Source organism: Scleropages formosus, chromosome 15 (assembly GCF_900964775.1).
Source record: "Scleropages formosus chromosome 15, fSclFor1.1, whole genome shotgun sequence".
In the NCBI taxonomy this organism is placed as follows: Eukaryota; Metazoa; Chordata; class Actinopteri; order Osteoglossiformes; family Osteoglossidae; genus Scleropages; species Scleropages formosus.
This window is the reverse complement of record NC_041820.1, coordinates 7,924,903-7,942,941: the sequence shown is the minus strand read 5'-3', so window position 1 is coordinate 7,942,941 and position 18,039 is coordinate 7,924,903. Positions and strand designations below refer to the sequence as shown.

Sequence of the window (18,039 nt, the reverse complement as noted above, 5' to 3'; positions counted from 1 at the left end):
GGGTGTGTCCCCTTCCCCCTCCAGCCTTACGCCCTGTGCTGCTGGGTAGGCTCCGGTTCCCTGTGACCCCGTAAGGGACAAGCGGTTCTGAAAATGTGTGTGTGTGTGTGTGGTTTGTATGGGGGGGTGTGGTGGTGCAGTGGGTTGGACTGGGTCCTGCTCTCCAGTGGGTCTGGGGTTCGAGTCCTGCTTGGGGTGCCTTGCGACAGACTGGTGTCCCGTCCTGGGTGTGTCCCCTCCCCTTCTGGCCTTATGCCCTGTGTTGCTGGGTAGGCTCTGGTTCCCCATGACCCCATATAGGGTGTGTGTGTGTGTGTGTGTGTGTGTGTGTGTGTGTGTGTGTGTGTGTGTGTGTGTGTGTGTGTGTGTGTGTGTGTGTGTGTGTGTGTGTGTGTGTGTGTGTGTGTGTGTGTGTGTGTGTGTGTGTGTGTGTGTGTGTGTGTGTGTGTGTGTGTGTGTGTGTGTGTGTGTGTGTGTGTGTGTGTGTGTGTGTGTGTGTGTGTGTGTGTGTGTGTGTGTGTGTGTGTGTGTGTGTGTGTGTGTGTGTGTGTGTGTGTGTGTGTGTGTGTGTGTGTGTGTGTGTGTGTGTGTGTGTGTGTGTGTGTGTGTGTGTGTGTGTGTGTGTGTGTGTGTGTTGTGTGTGTGTGTGTGTGTGTGTGTGTGTGTGTGTGTGTGTGTGTGTGTGTGTGTGTGTTTTGCATTGATGCGCTGAATCTTCTCCAGTGGTTCAGGTTAAACAAAGTCCTGGTGCTCACAATGAATACCAAGCATCACTGGGCCCGCATCAGTTCTAAAATGGGATCTTCTGGTCCCGGTTCACAGCGTTTCATATGTTCAGTGTAGCTCTTGCTTTAAACAATATTGTCGTCAGTGACAGAAATGTAGATGAGGAAATGTGATATTATTCATCCGTCTCTTCATTATCAACAGCCACTTGTCCAGTAATATTACCAATAATGGTCTGAACAGGAAAGGCTCGAAGAAAGAAGGTTTGCAGAACAGAGTTGTTTATGTCCATTTACAAATATTAAGGCTACCTTGAGTCTGGCAGAGCTGAGCGCACAAAATGTCACGTCCATTATTCATACTGCTCTCTTTTGCTCCAATGTGTTTTATTTCACAGCCGAATCAATCGAGCTTCCGACTCTTGAGTCTCACAGCTCAAACTGGACTGAACCAGAGTAAATCTCAGTGAATCTATCTAAATAAATACCTAAACACATCTAAATAAATATCTGAAACCTTTCGGTGAATCTCTAAATTCATGAAATATTTACAAAAAACTAAACTAGTAAACCATAAGAAATGTGAATAAAATCACATCCTAACACTTCACGACTTTTCAATGTACAGTCAGAAAGCACAGTCAAAAAAAGTGCGCGAAATATATTACACTTTTTGTTTTGATCGGACACTTTGGTTTCTGTGTTTAAAGTCGCCAAGTGCTTCGTGCGCATTGAAAAAAAAATTATTGTTCAGTTGGTGAATATGGAGGTGTGCACCTCAGAGTAGAAAAAAAATCAGGCAGCATTCATGAAGACATTATTTCCCAGACAGGTTACCTTTTCATTTCTGATGTGTGAGCAACTGAAAAATTCCACTGGTTTTGCTTTTTCTTTTAAAAAAAAAAATAAAAATAAAAAAAATATATATATATAATATATATAATCTTACACTTTGAAATCTGTTAATATTTTCATAATGTTACACAGACATGTTTTGCAATGATCATTTTTTTTAAGAAAAATCACCTGGGGCCTTGAGTGTTTTTCTTACCATGCATATGAAAAATTGACCCAAATGGAAAAAGGCTGTTATATAAAAAGTCTGTATCAATTACCAGTACATCAAAACACACAAACCATATGTCAGTGACCTGCAGCATTAAGTCCAACCATATGTTAGTGTTTAACTTTCAGAAAATGTTAATGGAAAACTCTAAGAGGATTTAAGCACTTTAAACACTGAGAAAGAAGAACAGCTACATCGTTTGCAAATGAACGGGTGGCATTTAATTAAGAGTTGTACCATTTGCATGTTGCTTTATGGAAAAAAAATAGCAAAATATTCTAGGATTGTCTGAGAGGTTCATCACTCCTATAAAACACACAGTTTGAATAATGTGACACTTCTGTTCTGTTTATTTCAGTCAGTCATTACATTCACGCGACCTTCTTCCATCATATTACGAATAAGTGCTAAAACTATTATAGCGGAAAAATGCACAAACGTCTACAGTGTAATAAAACCCTGCAATGTGAGGTTATAAGAGAAGGAAGAAGTAAAGCTTATGTTTTTTAAGCCTCATCTGGTTCACTCAGCCTGACTCAGCAAACCTTATTTTAGTCAAAGTCAAAGAAAGTTGTACAAGTGAAAACTTGTACTCACAGCTTAACAAAAATCAAAAATACATATTAAAATAAATAAATTATTAAAGAACTTGTCTCTAAACAAGTGGTATTTAAAAGATCGTAGTGTTCTGGTAAATGTAGAGTTACACTTTTTTTTTTGATTATCTATGGATTTACAATCATCATAATGGTAAAAATACCATAGAAAATATAAAAGAAAATGTATATTTTTTAAAATTTGTACCAACTGATATGTAACATAAAAAGTACACTGAATATGAAATGAAACCACCCTGATAACAAAAAACTTAAAAATAATTAAAATTATGAAATTATAAAAAATCTGCTGCAGTATTACTGTGAGGGTGCGCAACAGTTGAACATCAATCTTCAGCACATCAGGGTGCGGTGATTTTAAAAAAAAAATTACTCTGTTTTTTGGCTAGAAAAGACAGATAAATGTTGGGCTTTTTTCCCCATCATTCACAATTCTTTCTGTTGTGTTACAATGTTTGTGGTAAGAAGTAGCTCCACACTGCACAATACATATTAATGTACGCGTCACAATATGTCGCAATCTGGGCATTACAAAGTTTCCGAAGGACAGCAGAATGTCGCAGACGTCCCTTGGCGAAGAGCTCCAGCGATGCCTAAACGTCAAGATCGTCTGGCCTGGCGCGGCTGCTCACCTGACTGCTGGCCTGACTGGCCGGTCGGGGATCCATGAGCCCCAGCTGCCGGAGTCCGGACGGAGCGTTGAGTTTCGCGTCATCGTGCCTGTGGCCCTCTGGGTAATCGAAGGCCTGGGCGTGAGAATTGGAGATGGTGCTGCCGTTCCGGCCCAGCTGGTTCTGCTCGGCACTGTAGTTCGCCCAGTTTTGTTCGTTGGCCTGTTTGTTGGAATTACGGCGGGAGCTGCTCCCGACCGCGGTGGCCAGTTTGTAGCCCGGGGGCGCCATGGGGGCCGCGATGGTGAAGCAGCCGTTGTAGGAGGCGTACTTTGAGGAGGAAAGGTCCTTGGGAGCAGGCTCTAGGCTCGCGCTGCAATGGAAGCGCTCTTCCTTCATCTTCACCTGATCCTTGATTCTCTTGACGAGGACGTAGATGAGCTCAACCATGTTGACGAGGAGGGAAACGAGAGACACCACCAGCATGAAGAGGATGAAGATGGTTTTCTCGGTGGGACGGGAGAGGAAGCAGTCGACCTTGTGGGGGCAGGGCCATCGCTCGCACGTGTAAACGGCGGCCAGACGGAACCCGTAAATGTACCACTGTATCGCCAGGAAACCCACCTCCGTGACGGACTTGAAAACGATGCTTGCGATGTAGGTTCGGAGGAGGGCGCCCTTCATCTTCACTTTCCCGTGTTCCTCCAGTCCGTACTTGAACCTCTTGAGCTCGATGGTCTTCAGAGGGACGTCCACATCGGCACCCTCCTTGCGGATCACCTTCAGCTCCTCTTCCCTCCTCCTCAGCTTCTGCTCCTTGTGCGTCAGGTGGAAAACGTGCCCAAGGTACAGCAGCGTGGGCGTGGAGACGAAGATGATCTGCAGCACCCAGAAGCGCACGTGCGAGATGGGGAAGGACTTATCGTAGCAGACGTTCTCGCAGCCGGGCTGCTGGGTGTTGCACTTGAACGCGGACTGCTCGTCGCCCCAGGCCGACTCGGCGGCGGTGCCCAGGACCAGGATGCGGAAGATGAAGAGGACGGAGAGCCACACTTTCCCTCCAGCTGTGGAGTAGGCCTGGACCTTGTCGAGCAGCCGGCCCAAAGCGCTCCAGTCGCCCATCCTGCACTGCAGCCACACAAAGAACGGTCTCCGTGATGTATGTGCATGTATATTTGGACTGGAAGAGCAACGCAAGAGCCCTGAGATATGGGATGTCTTCATAGTTACCCTTTGGTTTTTAAAATAATACACTGGGGTTTTTTTATTATTTAAGGTGAAAAATAACATTATGAATTTTCACTTTTTTGTTACTATCTTGGTCAACACACAGCCACCTTACATCCTGCATGGAAAACAAAGCCCCGGCTCTTAATTACACTACTTGATCCATCCTCTGCCTGATGCATGATCCTTGTTCCTTTTCCAGTTATTCTATTCATAAAACCATTTTATACACTTTCAAAGTGGAATAACAAACCAAAGGTGTACAATTGTGTTCAGTACACCTATAGATGCTTTGGGGTATCATGGGGCAGAAAGCGCAGCAAAACTGTTTCATTTTTCTGTTAATCAGAAAAGGATTGTAGCAATTCTTTCCATGTAATCTCATTTCACTAATCTAAAAAGGCTTAGCCTTAGAGTAAATTTTACTGGAGATACTCAGCTGTGGTGGAGCGAAAATTCCTGTAAGTTGAGACGCCCCCTGGTGGCAGATGTTTGTAGCACAACTGCAGGAAAGATGAACGGCACAGTAAAATGAAATATTGTGTTCTTTAAAAAAAAAAATCGCCCCCAAAAACTTTTGGAACTGCATATACAATTAGGAACCCTTTTTATTTCATTCATGCCGACCGAATAGTAACGGACGATGGATGTTCATGCTACACTTTCAGTTGAACAGACTCAAAAAGTGTTAAACGTCTCTGCAGTTTTCATTTTACACTAAAACGCGCACATACACACAGTAACGGTGTAAATATAAAATAAAATCAGCAAAACGTTCGCTTGTCAGAAGGAAAACTATGTAACCTAGTAATGAAATGCAGGTAAAATTAGACTCTGGTTACCCATTCCAGGGGTGGTTTAAAAAGAAGGGTTTTTTTGACAGGAGCGCGTGGGGAAAAAAAAGAACACTTATTATACATAATACAGAAACCAACTTCAATGTGCAAAGTAATACGTCGGGAACACTGAACGACTCCCTTCACCCGAACTTAACTTTGTGCTAAACTGCTTTGAGGTGCAGTAACGCTGATCGTTGGGGAGAAGTGAAGCCACGAGCCGCGAAACACTGACTTTCAAGTTCACACATGATGATGATGATGATGATGATGACGGGTCCACATCACACTGGCTTTGCTTGCGAAGATCGCGACGCGACACGTCCAGGATTTCAATGGAAAAAGCTGCCCGCTAACGGAACGCGCGTGTCCGGACGATCCGCTCTACGATTACCTGTGTGTGGAAGGCTCCCAAGATCCCACGGAGTTCCTGCGAAGTCCTTCGAGCGAGGTCCCGGCACCGAAGTGGAGCCCAGGAGGGTCCGAGCAGCGGCCGGACCGCGATCTGGTCACCTGATGCTCCACGTGGACCGCGGAACCTCGGCGCTCATGCAGCGCTTCCTTGAAGTTGAATCCTTCACTTCCACATGTGTTTACACTCATTAGAGTACCAGCACTCCTCTGTGTCAGAACGAGCTACACATATTGTATCATATGATCATATGTAAGTTAACTACTGAAATGTCCCCCACTCACTGAATTTCACCTGCATACTGTATATTTACACTTATTTATTTAGCAGATGCTTTTTTCCAACGCGACTTCCAATTAACTCTATGTAGTGTTATGAGCCCGCACACCTTATTCGTCAAGGTGACTTACACTACTTACACTGGGTCACTCATCCATACATCAGCGGAACACACTGTCTCTTTCACTCACACTCTGTGGGTGAACCTAAAGAACAGCATGTCTTTGGACTGTGGGAGGAAACCCACGCAGACAGGGGGAGAACATGCAAACTTCACACTGACTGAGCGGGGATCGAACCAACCATGCCATGCCACCCATGCAGCTATGCTGTATATAGTATACACATTTATATATAAAAACATCACCATAATACCACACTATTTATACAGTACATGCACTATACACACATACATACACACATAATAAACTGGGTCACATATAGGTGGACAAGCAGCATACAGCTATATACAGTATATAGTGTAGACCTGTATACATACTGTATATAGCTGTATGCCGCTTGTATACCTGTACCTGACTGAAAGGTCAGTTGTACTTATTGATCAACAAATATAAATATGAAGACATATTATATTTGTTAATCAAGAAATACAGCTGACTTTTAAGCTCCACATTGCATTTTTTCTATTAAAAATACACTGTTGGTATGTTTGCAGCACAGAAGAGACAAACTGTCTTCTTGCATCATTTTGTTCTCATATGCTGTTGTTTCTTGAACAAATCATCACTTGTGTATAGTGTGGCAAATGAATATCTCTGCTTGTGAGTATGTGAGCCCTATGGGCATGGTTGTTGTTCTTGTATGAAATAACACATAATCATACACACTTGCTGAAGCCAGGTCTCCCAAGCAGGGCCACAGCAAGCTGGAGCCTAACCCAGCAACACAGGCCATAAGGCTGGAGGAGGAAAGGACACACCCAGGACAGGACACCAATCTGGCACAAGGCAGCCCAACCAGGACTCAAACCCCAGACCAACCAGAGAGCAGGACCCAGACAAACTTACTGTGCCACCGTACTCCTCAGTAGGAGAGGCAAAATTAAATCGAAATAAAAATCTTTAAAATAAACTTACAAAATGAATAAGTGAGTATGATTGACACACTCGATTCCACTTACCTTTTGGGTTTAACCAATGCAGCTAGGGCTTCACCTATTTTTGCAGCTGCCCTCCTTCCAGTTTTCTACTACACACACAATTTCCTGTAGGTAACACATGGAATAGATCATTACACACCTATTGTGTCAGAGGAGAATGAGTACTACTCATTAAATTACCCTTTCCAAGTAATACTAAGGGTCACGGGGGAGTTCACACACTTTCAAGCGGCACTGTGTCTTGTGTCTTCGCTGAGGGACTTATTTTTGTCCTCATGGGGCTTCATTATGACTTTGTTGGTTTTTCTCATGAGCTGTGGAAAGAATTCCCGCATTGAGTGCAATAAATCTAACTTAGTTTAATCAGTTTGGCAGGCAAGTTATAATAGAGTTGCGTGACAGTTTGTGCAGCAACAGTTTAAACCTATAAATAAACTTATACATTCTACTTATACCGTGCTTCTTAAGTATATAAGAATGTAAGTTCAACTTATAGACAACTGTATATCGGGGCAGATGGTAACATAGTGGTTACAGCTACTGCCTTTGGCCCCAAAGGGTGTAGGTTCAGATCCCACTTGACCAAAATACTTACTCCCAATTGCTCTGGTGAAGTTGTCCAGCAGTTTAAATGGGTAAATTGTAATTTGCTTTGGAGAGAAGTGACATGAATAGATGTAAGCTTATGTAGTGTGCTGTGACAATGGATACATTCACCACTGGTTCAGAATTTTCTCCACCTGATATATGAGCATTGCTATTATTTTTGATATTTATCAGGATGTATTATATTATTACGCATAGACTGTCTGGAACCGCTTCACCCAAGCAGGGGCGCGGCAAGATGAATCCTAACCCAGCAACACAGGGCGTGAGGCTGGAGGGGGAGGGGACACACCCAGGACGGGACGCCAGGCTGTCACAAGGCACCTCAAGTGAGACTCGAACCCCAGACCCACCAGAGAGCAGGCTCTGGCCAAACCCGCTGCACCACCACTCCCCCACTAACCTTGTCTGAATATGAGCTAAGCATGATATCCTGTGATAATATACAGTCACATGAACTTGTTCCCTTGGAATACCTCTTCTAGAAGATATACTATAGTTAGTACCACAGTCTCTCTCAGACAAGTGTGCGACCAAAATTGTTTTTTTTTTGTGGTTATATTCTATGATTTCTGTCGTGGAGGGTAACGTACTATGGAATGATAGACATTATTCCTAAGTGTACCTTTGCGTGGTCACTCAGGTAGACAGAGTCGGTACCACTTTGATTTCTATATAGTTTGTTTATTTCACCATTTTTACGTAATTATTTAAGCATTTTTACACCATACATTAATAAGAGCCAGATCTGACTAGAGACCTTCTATAGGTACAGCTTTTGTGTCATGTTTGGGCGAGGCCTCCAGTCCAGGTCTGAGGTCAAATCCAGTACATTAGGCACTGATACGTTCCTTACAGAGTAAAAACTTCATCACCATTCAGTCAGATCGAACCACAGTTACTGCAGTATGAGTTAATGAAACAAAAATTTCCAGCGAATGCATACGAAAGACAGAGATACATTAGTGCAATGTTAACATATCACAGTTCTTTCTTTTTTTCACACCAGTTCCCTATAATAATAATCATACAATATATGCATCATAACCAATCCCCTTCTTCCATGTCTCCAGTGCAGCTCCTCTCCCGACTGGCTGGCAGGCATTTGACAGCGGCGCCCTCAGCACGGCCGCTCACAGAAACAGGACGAGGATGTAGATGAAAAGCAGGCAGATGAGGATGAGGATGAAATTGATGAAGAGCCCCTGTAAGTTGTGCTTGGTCTGGGGGTTCACCTCAATGTTGGATGCTCTCCGGACGGCCGCGCGGGTCAAGTGCTGCATCCTGTCCATAGCCAGCAGTAGAACTGCAGACAAAGGAGTGGACAGACCGCTAATAGACAGAGTGGGCACACGGGTGACAGCAGGTGGCGTAACAGTTAGACCTTTCACCTTGCAGTCAAAAAAAGGTTTGAATCCCTTCACTTGCTATAGTACCATTGATCATGGTACTTTTCCCTGAACGGCCCCAGTAAAATTAGCCAAGCTGCACAAATGGGTAAAACATTGTAACACTGTACACAGGCTCTGCAGAAGAGCTTCAACTAACTAAATAAATGGACATTTGTAGAGGAAGTAATGCTACTTTGGGTACAGTGACATCGTCCAATAATCAGGATGACATAAATTAGGCCCTGTAATTACCGGGTGTATTTTTTATTTCTTCTAGAAGGGATTGACCAAAACAGATTAAAAATAGACAAGGACCGCCCCAGTAACAAGAGCTATTCGAGATTCGATCAACACGCCACCGTTTCTTTTTATTTCAAGTGCTTTTGCAAATAACTTGTATGGAATATGAAAAGAACATAACGAAAAATGGAATCAAATCTTTAACATTGAATATGAGTCAAGATATGCGAATCCATTCTTAATTACATTTATTCATTCAGCACGTTTACACAAGCAATTGTAAACAAAGTGCACCCAACATAAATTTACAAGTGTACACTATGGGACAGGAGTAAGCCCAGAGTAAATAACCATGTTACATGTGCAACCCTGTGTAACGCATTATTGTGCTGTATTATCCTAAAGCGGTCTTTAAAACTCACAAGGCCTGTTTGTTTGTTTTGTTGTTATGGAGATAGCATGTGGCCACATTGGGGGTGGTCCTTTTGGTAATGCCCACTGTTGAGGGAGTAATACTAGCGTCTGGAACTGAAGCAGCTTGGGTCACATGGCGCAGTTATAAACATGCTGTGCTGATGATTGATCGCCTTTGTACTTTCTATCAAAACTGGAGTCCGCTAACATTCAAACAATGGCGAGAGAGTTACATTCCAGCGCACGCAGGAGGCATGTCAATTCTTACAATGATTGCCCGAGGGACACGGTTATTAATAATAGTAAATATGACTGAAAGCCATCAAAAGACCAAGGCAAGGGAAAGGTCTCTCTATTTCTTTGTTGAAAATATATATCTTACGGCACACAGCTGGGTTTTGAATTGATTTCATTTTTACAAAGTGCTCTGCTCACACACTAAGTGCTGAACAAAGGATCAAGAAAGGATAAATTGTAACATGTATATACACATATATGTATATACATACATATATAATGACATACATATATACATCATTATATAAGTATAATGAGATGTAAAGAAATCACAGGCATTTAGAAATGGCTATAATATTTAAAGCTCAAATTGTCTACTAGATGTTTAAGAACTCTGTCCAGACTAATGGGCAGAAGGTAGAAAAATCTTTTTAATCTTTAAATTTTATTTTATTCTGTTTTATTTTAATTTATTCTTAAATATCGTGCCATTAGAACCAAAAAATACATTTTACATTTGAAATACTAACAGGTGCTCTTTGTGCATGTTGTCTGTATTTGAATACATGGAAATTTCAGAAAAGAGCAACTGAACAACAAATGCAAATGCGAGCGTCCCTCATTTGGGTTAATGTCTTTCCGGAAAGGAGGTTGTTGTGTGTTCAGGGGAGTGTACATTTTACTACACTGGACCTCCTGTTTTTTGTCTGATTAAAAAGTGTTAAAGTGAGCTGTCATTTTAATGTTAACGAATTTTTTACACAACGAAGATAAATTTACTTGCACTTTACAACTTAGCTGGCCAGGTTACTCATTTGTACGGATAATTAATTGTAACAGATTGCAATTAATTTGAATGACTAATTTAGCTGTTGTTGTCTGCTTAGGTAAAATTGCACTGATGCTTTTTAATGTCGTTGCACTTTTGTAGATTTGACTACATTTCAAGAGAAAGTAATGTATAAATGTTAAACAGTAAGTATGTAACTCAAGGAAAAAATTAAAATGAAAACACAACAATTAATTTGATTTGTATAGTGTGAAAAATATGAGGGTAAGTCAAAACGTATCCATAATATCCCCAATAATCTACAAAGAAGAAGTAAAATTTCATTACTGTAGATACTTTTGGGTTTCCATTGTCCTTAACCATGAAATCTGGAAAAAAAAAAACCTGTACTCTTCAGTTTATTTCTAAATTTTTCCATGAAACGTAATGGGGCCAACTATGAATATTTCTTTCATTACATAAATTGTTGATTGTTTGGATATTTTTATGTCTGGTAGTTTGTAATGCTGTCTTTAAAGCAGCAAGGCCTATAAACACTTTACCAGAGCTCCACTGGAGATTACATATTTGATTTAATTGACATCCCCTTACTGGGATGAAGAATAAACATAAATAAATAAAGCCAAGAAGAGCATGGAAACTTATACCTGGAAGGGTGCAGTACACGGGGATGACGTCTCCTGACTCAAGTCCTGATGGTCGACGATGAACGGTCAGTACAGAGCATTGGCCACTGTGGTCTCTGGCAGCTGTGTTGCAGTTGCCACAAAGTTATGGGATGACAGTTAGGAGGGCGGGGACATCAAAGGGAAATAAACTGGAAATGATAGACATTGGGGGTATGAGAGAGGCGTGTGTCTTTCCAGCCTTGGCTGGCATGAAGGGGGGGGGCTGACACAATAAGATCACACCTGTCCCTGGTCACCTGGTGTGTGTACTGTGCTTTCTTATAAATGACAAGCCGGTCACTCGGCATGTGGCTTTTTACAGAAATTGTAATCAAACTGCATGCCATGTCACTGAAATAGCATTCACCTTACACACACACACACACACACACACACACACACACACACACACAAACAAGTGTAGTTGCTATTTGTTTATATATATATATATACACTCACATTTACATTATACATACATAAATTCCAGTTTATTTTTCTATATACACATATACTGTATCTTATTGTATTGTACATAACCTTATATAACTGTTTAAGAAATGTCCTCGAACAGAGCAGGGTTTATTCTAGGTATATTTGCTCATGACTTCGGAGACAGACTGTTCTCAAGGGAAAGCATTTTACTGGAGGGCAAGGAATGACAGCAATGTGACTGATGGCGAAGTTAATCCTGGCTCCCTGATATCTGGACGCTTGTGAATCTGTGGTGGCGTGGTATTGTACATGACTCATCATGCATGAAGAAACATTTTCAGCATCCTAGGGTTTGCGATGACCGCAAAATTCTCAGAATGAACGCAAAAGCCCAGATTGTAAGACCTTGCATTTGAGCACAATTTAGAACAAAACCTCCAGGTGACTCCTCAGCGACATTAACTATAGGTTTATCTAGTGTATGATTCCCGTGGGACACAGGTTCGAGTCCCCATATTAGTCATCAGTCCCAATAAGAGGACAGAAAACAAACTGGCTTGTGTTTCTATTGAGTAGCCAGGAAGGCTGAGATTTTCGTCCTTTCACAGTGAGACCATCAGGCAGCTGGGTGTTTACTATGTTATTGCTGGAATCCGTCTTCTTATAATGGATTAAAGCTCCCAGCGACGCCTGCAGCCCATAGAGGAAACATTTCCAGGTGGTTCACGGTACACCCGCTGAAGTGTGAGTTCAACTTTCCCAAGTTGGTGCGGAGGCTTTACTTCAGGGACGACATTTGAGAAGCGCTTTATTAGCAGGAGCTAAGGATACTATGTGTACAAACACATTCTTTCGTTAATTTTCAGTAACCTGTTGCATAATGTTGGGTCACAGTGGTCCAGAGCCTATCTTTGCAGGATAGGGTGTGAAGCTCTACCTTGCACGAATGCCAAGCAGTGTTCACCACTCCATAAACCATTTAAGAGTATTCCGATATTTTGACACCTCGCAGCCTTAAAAGATATATAGGATGTACACGTCACATAAAGGGCACTTCAGAATTTTTTAAGGGGAGGATTGGAATAATTCCTATCTTAAATATTGTAACGACCCGCGTTACTCTGTGTTTAGGCGGGAATATTTGCTTTTTATAAATAGTTGAATTATGGGTAAATTGTAAATAACGTGTTAAACCACTGGGGCACTTCTGGGGGAAATGATGGGGAGACGTGTTTACCGTTCTGTCTGTGGACGGAAAGTTTGGGGGCGCTAAGCAAGTGGGAAGGCTAGCTAGATCCTGGAAGAAACGGAGGTCCTCAGACCGAGAGTATTATTTTTTCTGTGGGCTGGTGTTAAAATAAATGTTCGACATGAACGACGGTTGTGCGTCCTTCTTCGCATCATCCAACCGTCCAACGCACGCCGCCTCGCGCCGCAATACGTACAGCAGTTTTTCAGTTGATCTGGTATTTGCTGTTATGAGAATGTTATACAGTTTTTTGTAATCTATATGAGTGCTTTGAAATGATCTGTAATTTTTCTGTATGGGAAGTCTGAATCGTCCTTTAATTTGTCTGTACATCTGCAGGACGGAACTGAAGCGGACTCGCGTTTGCTTTAAGGTGATGCACGCGGGCGGCGCGTGACGCGTGACGCGCCCCTCTCTCATTGGCACCCAGCGGAACTTCCGCTAACGGAGACGCAGCCGCGCGCTGCGCCCTCAAGCTACGCTGCGCTCTACTGTATTGTACTGTACACGGGGTGTCCACATATACCGCTGTTCGCATGAAGGAGCGCGGTGAGTACGCTTCTACTGGACCGTGCGGAACAAAAGCGAAGGGCTCGAAATGATCAAAACTAATGACACTTTTTTCATCGTTATGGCCACACTTCTCCTCGAAAAGAAGTCACTAGACAAGTGCGATTATTAACGGTCTTCCATACAGATGGAACTGAACCGTTCCTGTTTGAGTGAGCGCCGCCGTCTGTTACATGATCGAGGCGATGGTGTTTTCCTCGCGAAGAAAAGTGGCGGTCACGTGGGGTCCGACGGGCGTCTGTCGAGTGACCGCGTGCTTCAGTGTTGTAGGAGCCGGTGTGGCACCGGCGGGAGGGGGGTGCGGTGTTTGGTCGATCGGGTGTAATAAATCGATTATTCAGTGATCGCAGCGCTCCTACTAGGACACGGACGGTGTGAACGCTCTTTTTGGACCGGGGATTCGGTTCACTTACTTCGTTGACAGGGAAATAGTACAGACCAGAAAAAGTTCATTCATTTGCAGTTTCAAATTAAATTTCTTAAATGAGCAGAGCAACATGAAGAAAGTATGTTCTGGGACTACTAATTAATGTACATTTTGCTCTGACATCTTTAGTCCTTCTTCAAAGAAAAAATTTGCTATTTGCGAGTCTAAGTGTGCAGTGTGAGTTTACAGTAATTATTTTGCTGAAGTCTTTATTAAAGCAGCTTATGATGTGAGGTTTGTGAATAAACATTGACTGAGCCAAGTACACCAGGGTAATTTTTATGTTTTCATTTAGGGTGAATGCCCTGATTAAGGAGGCAATAGCAGAAGGTGAAATTAAAAGTAATTCAGTTAATTTTTTAAATTCTTAAGAGTGATGCAGAGCATTGCTCTAACCACTGCGCCACCTGCTGTCCAATACAGTATTTATCCAGTACTTGAGCAACAGCAGCTGTCAGCAGAGATTAGTCTGTTTTAACAAATGGAACCGGTTCTACAGATAAATGCTTCGTGTGGAATTCCGCGGAGTTAAGGGTTCTTTCTCTGGTTCCCACAGAGAAATGGCATCTACACCTCCACACAACTTCTCCTGGATCGAGCCACGGAAGCTGGCCGGAATGGCGATGCCTCGCCTGCCTGCCCACTATCAGTACTTGCTGAATAATGGGATCAAACACCTGGTTTGTCTCTGTGAAAGGAAACCCCCGTACCATGACACCTGTCCTGAAATAACCCTGCACCACATTAAAATAGAAGACTTCTGTCCACCCAGGATCGATCAGATCGAACGATTCCTGTCCATCGTAGAGGATGCCAACTCCAAGGGTCAGGTAGGTGGAATACAGCTCTAAGTAAACATCCACAGATACATTAAGCATTAGGTGTTCTCTCCCTCTGCCAGTTAAAAAATGATTTTCAAGCACACTGATAGGGTGGCTTGGTGGCACAGCGGGTAGTGCTGGTGCCTCACAGCTCATGTGGGTTTCCTCCTTCTGCTGACTTTAGATTCCCTGAACAGTGTCTGTATGTTAGTGAATGAGTGTATGTGATTGCCTTTACGATGGATTAGTGTCCTGCCCAGTGTGTACCCTTCCTCAGGTCCTATGCTTCCCAGATAGGCTCCTCATCACCTCGGCCCTGCCTTGGACAAGCAGTTGAGGAAAATGGGGGGGGAAATATTCCTAGGATGTCTTAGAAGATGTCTGTCAAACACTTGCAGACAAGGGTGTAAAAACATGGTGAAACAGCATTCCCTACCAGTGTAGTAAGAATTTACGGTAATGATCAAATGCCACCAGAGGGTTAGAATACGATATTTGTTTCAAAGTACATAAAAATTGGTTTGAGGGGTCTTTTATCAAATTCTATATGTACAGCACTGTGGGATCGTATTCTTTTGTCATCCTCTTTATATCGCTTAAGAGCACTGTTGCCATATTTTATGCTTTGTTAATTAGGATAATTAAGAACAATTGACTTTGTATAATTTAATGTTGACATGCAAGCAGATGAATAATGTCCCAAAATTAAATTAAAACTTAATCCCAAATTGAAAAAGGCTTGAATTTTGCTGACCTTACACACGCACACTCAAATTTGTTAACATAGACTCCTTGGGAAATTCAAAGTCTTTGATCCTCCGAAAGTGTTTGTTAACCTGTTGCACTCTTCGGGTGGGTTATAATTTTTTTCCTTCTTGCATATTTTATATGCAATGGACTCAGTTCAACCAAACAACACACATACTGCAGGCCTGTTTAATATAAAAAGCTAGGGGTAGTGTGAAGGGATACGAGTTTACTGGAATGGCGTTTATTGAAATGTTCAAAGATCTTTTAACAAAGTTCGATTGGTTCTCCCCTGTATTTCTGTGAAACCATCACCCAGAATTCAGTTCTTCATGAAGTTGTGGTAAATACATAATCTGTCGTTATTCATGTAGCTTTTTTCCAATACAACTTGCAGCATGAAGACACCTAGATTATACGCTTTCATACAGCTGGTTACGTGTGTATACGCATGCATATATATATATATATATATATATATGTGTGTATATGTGTGTGTGTGTGTGTGTGTGTGTGTGTGTGTGTATATATATGTGTGTATATGTGTGTGTGTGTGTGTATATATATATATATATATATGTATACACACATACACTCAGTTTTATCACAAACTGACATGTAAGCTGTTAGTAGAAAGACTTTTGTGCTCAGTGGCTACTAATCCCAAATGAATGAATGAATGAATCCTTGGGTTCTTTTCTAGGGAGTAGCTGTGCACTGCATGCATGGATTTGGGAGGACAGGGACCATGCTGGCCTGCTACCTGGTGAAGAAGAAGAAGATCACGGGGGTAGAGGCCATTAACGAAATCCGACAGCTAAGGCGCGGATCCATCGAGACTCACGAGCAGGAGAAGGCCGTGGTGCAGTTTCACAGCCACAGTCGATAAGTGTGTCTCGCTAACGATACATATAATGTACACATGTCCCGGTACTGATGCTTTCTTTGTATTTTCTAGGGCACCTGTGGGTTACTTTACTTTCACTCTTCTTTCCAGTTCCCTCCTTACAGGTGTCGATCAGGTGAACGCTCACGTTTCACCAGTACTTTACGTCCTAGTAAACATTATGTAGTTTGCCTTGAATTGTGCTTTACGATGATCTGGAAACGATTTCCCAATAATTTGCAATACCTACGCTCTTGATTTTTCTATAATCTCCAGCCTGCAAGCAAATGTTTTATTTCTGGTAACTTAATTGTGGCATTTTGTGTCACAGCAGACTTTTTTTTTTTTTTTTTAAATGTGGTTCTTAATGTCACTGGAAAAATTATTATACAGAACTGGAGGGATCAGAAGGACTTCTATATTACATACGTGAAATGTGCCAGGGCCAGATGTAGCAGTCAAGTGTCCTTGAAAGTGCTAAAGAATTAATATTGTTAAATTAGGTATAAAATGCCACAGTGATATTCATATAACTTGGGATGTTCTGAGCAGTTATTTTTTACAATTGTGTCATAGAAGATGATAGCCAGGATTTATGGGAAACCGTTTATTGCGTTGACATTTACTGGGGTTCATCTTGGGCTTATTTGGGTTTACTTATTTGGATTCATCATGCTCATCTTACTCAGTATGCAGAAATACATTTTGTGTCTGCTGTCTTACAAGTTTTCTCACATTTGAAGAGAAATGCACTGACATGTCCTTTGTGTTCCTTTTGTAAATAATAAAATGAGCATTTTCATGGTGTGTCGCTCATGGTTCTCCATGTGTGTTTGTGGTTTAGTCTTTGTTTTAATGGAACTTCAGAAATAGCAGTTTGTTTACGTGCTAAGTGAAAACTGATACCAGCATTTATCTGTAAAGGCAGCTGTTGCGATAGTGGTTAGAGTTGCTGCGTTGCATTCAAAGAACCTCCCGTTGTAGTACCCTGAGCAAGGTACTTACCATGAATTGTTCCAGTAAAAATGATCTAGGTGTATAAATGGGTAAATCATTGTAGTGTACATACCTGACACTGTTACCCATGAGCAAAGTGTCAAATTTAAATAGGTGATCTATTTATTTGTCTTTTTTGTAGCCTGAGTAAAAATGTTTAACCAATTGAAAAATAGCAGGACTTCCTACATCAGTACTTTCCTTCAGTAGTTTCTGAATAACAAAACATTTTGCAATCCTTCTCTATATTGCATGAGCCTTTGAATTCATGTGCTTTTTTAGAATTAATTATAGACTTATTACTCAAGCAGGTGCCTTATTTGTTAAAACTGGTATAACTCAATGTTTGTTCAGGTTCCAGACGATGCCAAGCGTGCTTTGCCCTGAAGACATTCTCCTGTGTGCCAAGAGAGAACATGAGGAGACCTGTTCCTCAGAAACTCACAGTTGCTGTTAATCCAGAGCTCCTTGGCTTTAAGTGAGGACAGTGAAGGCAACTCCCAAGGTGTGCACTGTGTGCTTTGTCCCCATAACAAAACAAAACAAACAGGGAAATCCCAACAACGGGCGTTGTTCTCCAATGTCTGGAGTCCTCACGTGGCCCCGACGGATGACATTACAAAGGTCAAGGGCTCAAACCGAAGGGAAAGCCATCGGAGGTCTGTTCTCACC

The 18,039-nt window shown here is 42.1% G+C and overlaps 3 protein-coding genes across 3 annotated transcripts; 1 reads left to right on the top strand and 2 right to left on the bottom strand.

The window, feature by feature from the left end:
- Positions 1-2,695: 2,695 nt before the first annotated feature.
- LOC108934527 (gap junction alpha-1 protein-like) lies at positions 2,696-5,533 on the bottom strand. The gene is made up of 2 exons (XM_018752462.1): positions 5,477-5,533; positions 2,696-4,147 (listed from the first exon to the last, which is right to left on the bottom strand). Exon 2 carries the CDS (start codon positions 4,139-4,141, stop codon positions 3,002-3,004), a length of 1,140 nt encoding a protein of 379 aa, XP_018607978.1. The 5' UTR covers positions 4,142-4,147; positions 5,477-5,533; the 3' UTR covers positions 2,696-3,001.
- Positions 5,534-8,287: 2,754 nt separating this feature from the next.
- Positions 8,288-11,300, bottom strand: LOC108934607 (cardiac phospholamban-like). The gene is made up of 2 exons (XM_018752586.2): positions 11,219-11,300; positions 8,288-8,805 (listed from the first exon to the last, which is right to left on the bottom strand). The coding sequence occupies exon 2, from the start codon at positions 8,789-8,791 to the stop codon at positions 8,633-8,635; it is 159 nt and encodes a 52-aa protein (XP_018608102.1). The 5' UTR covers positions 8,792-8,805; positions 11,219-11,300; the 3' UTR covers positions 8,288-8,632.
- Positions 11,301-12,881: 1,581 nt separating this feature from the next.
- Positions 12,882-17,172, top strand: dusp23b (dual specificity phosphatase 23b). The gene is made up of 4 exons (XM_018730093.2): positions 12,882-13,137; positions 13,260-13,469; positions 14,474-14,747; positions 16,189-17,172. The coding sequence occupies exons 3-4, from the start codon at positions 14,478-14,480 to the stop codon at positions 16,372-16,374; spliced, it is 456 nt and encodes a 151-aa protein (XP_018585609.1). The 5' UTR covers positions 12,882-13,137; positions 13,260-13,469; positions 14,474-14,477; the 3' UTR covers positions 16,375-17,172.
- The last annotated feature ends 867 nt before the right edge of the window (positions 17,173-18,039 follow it).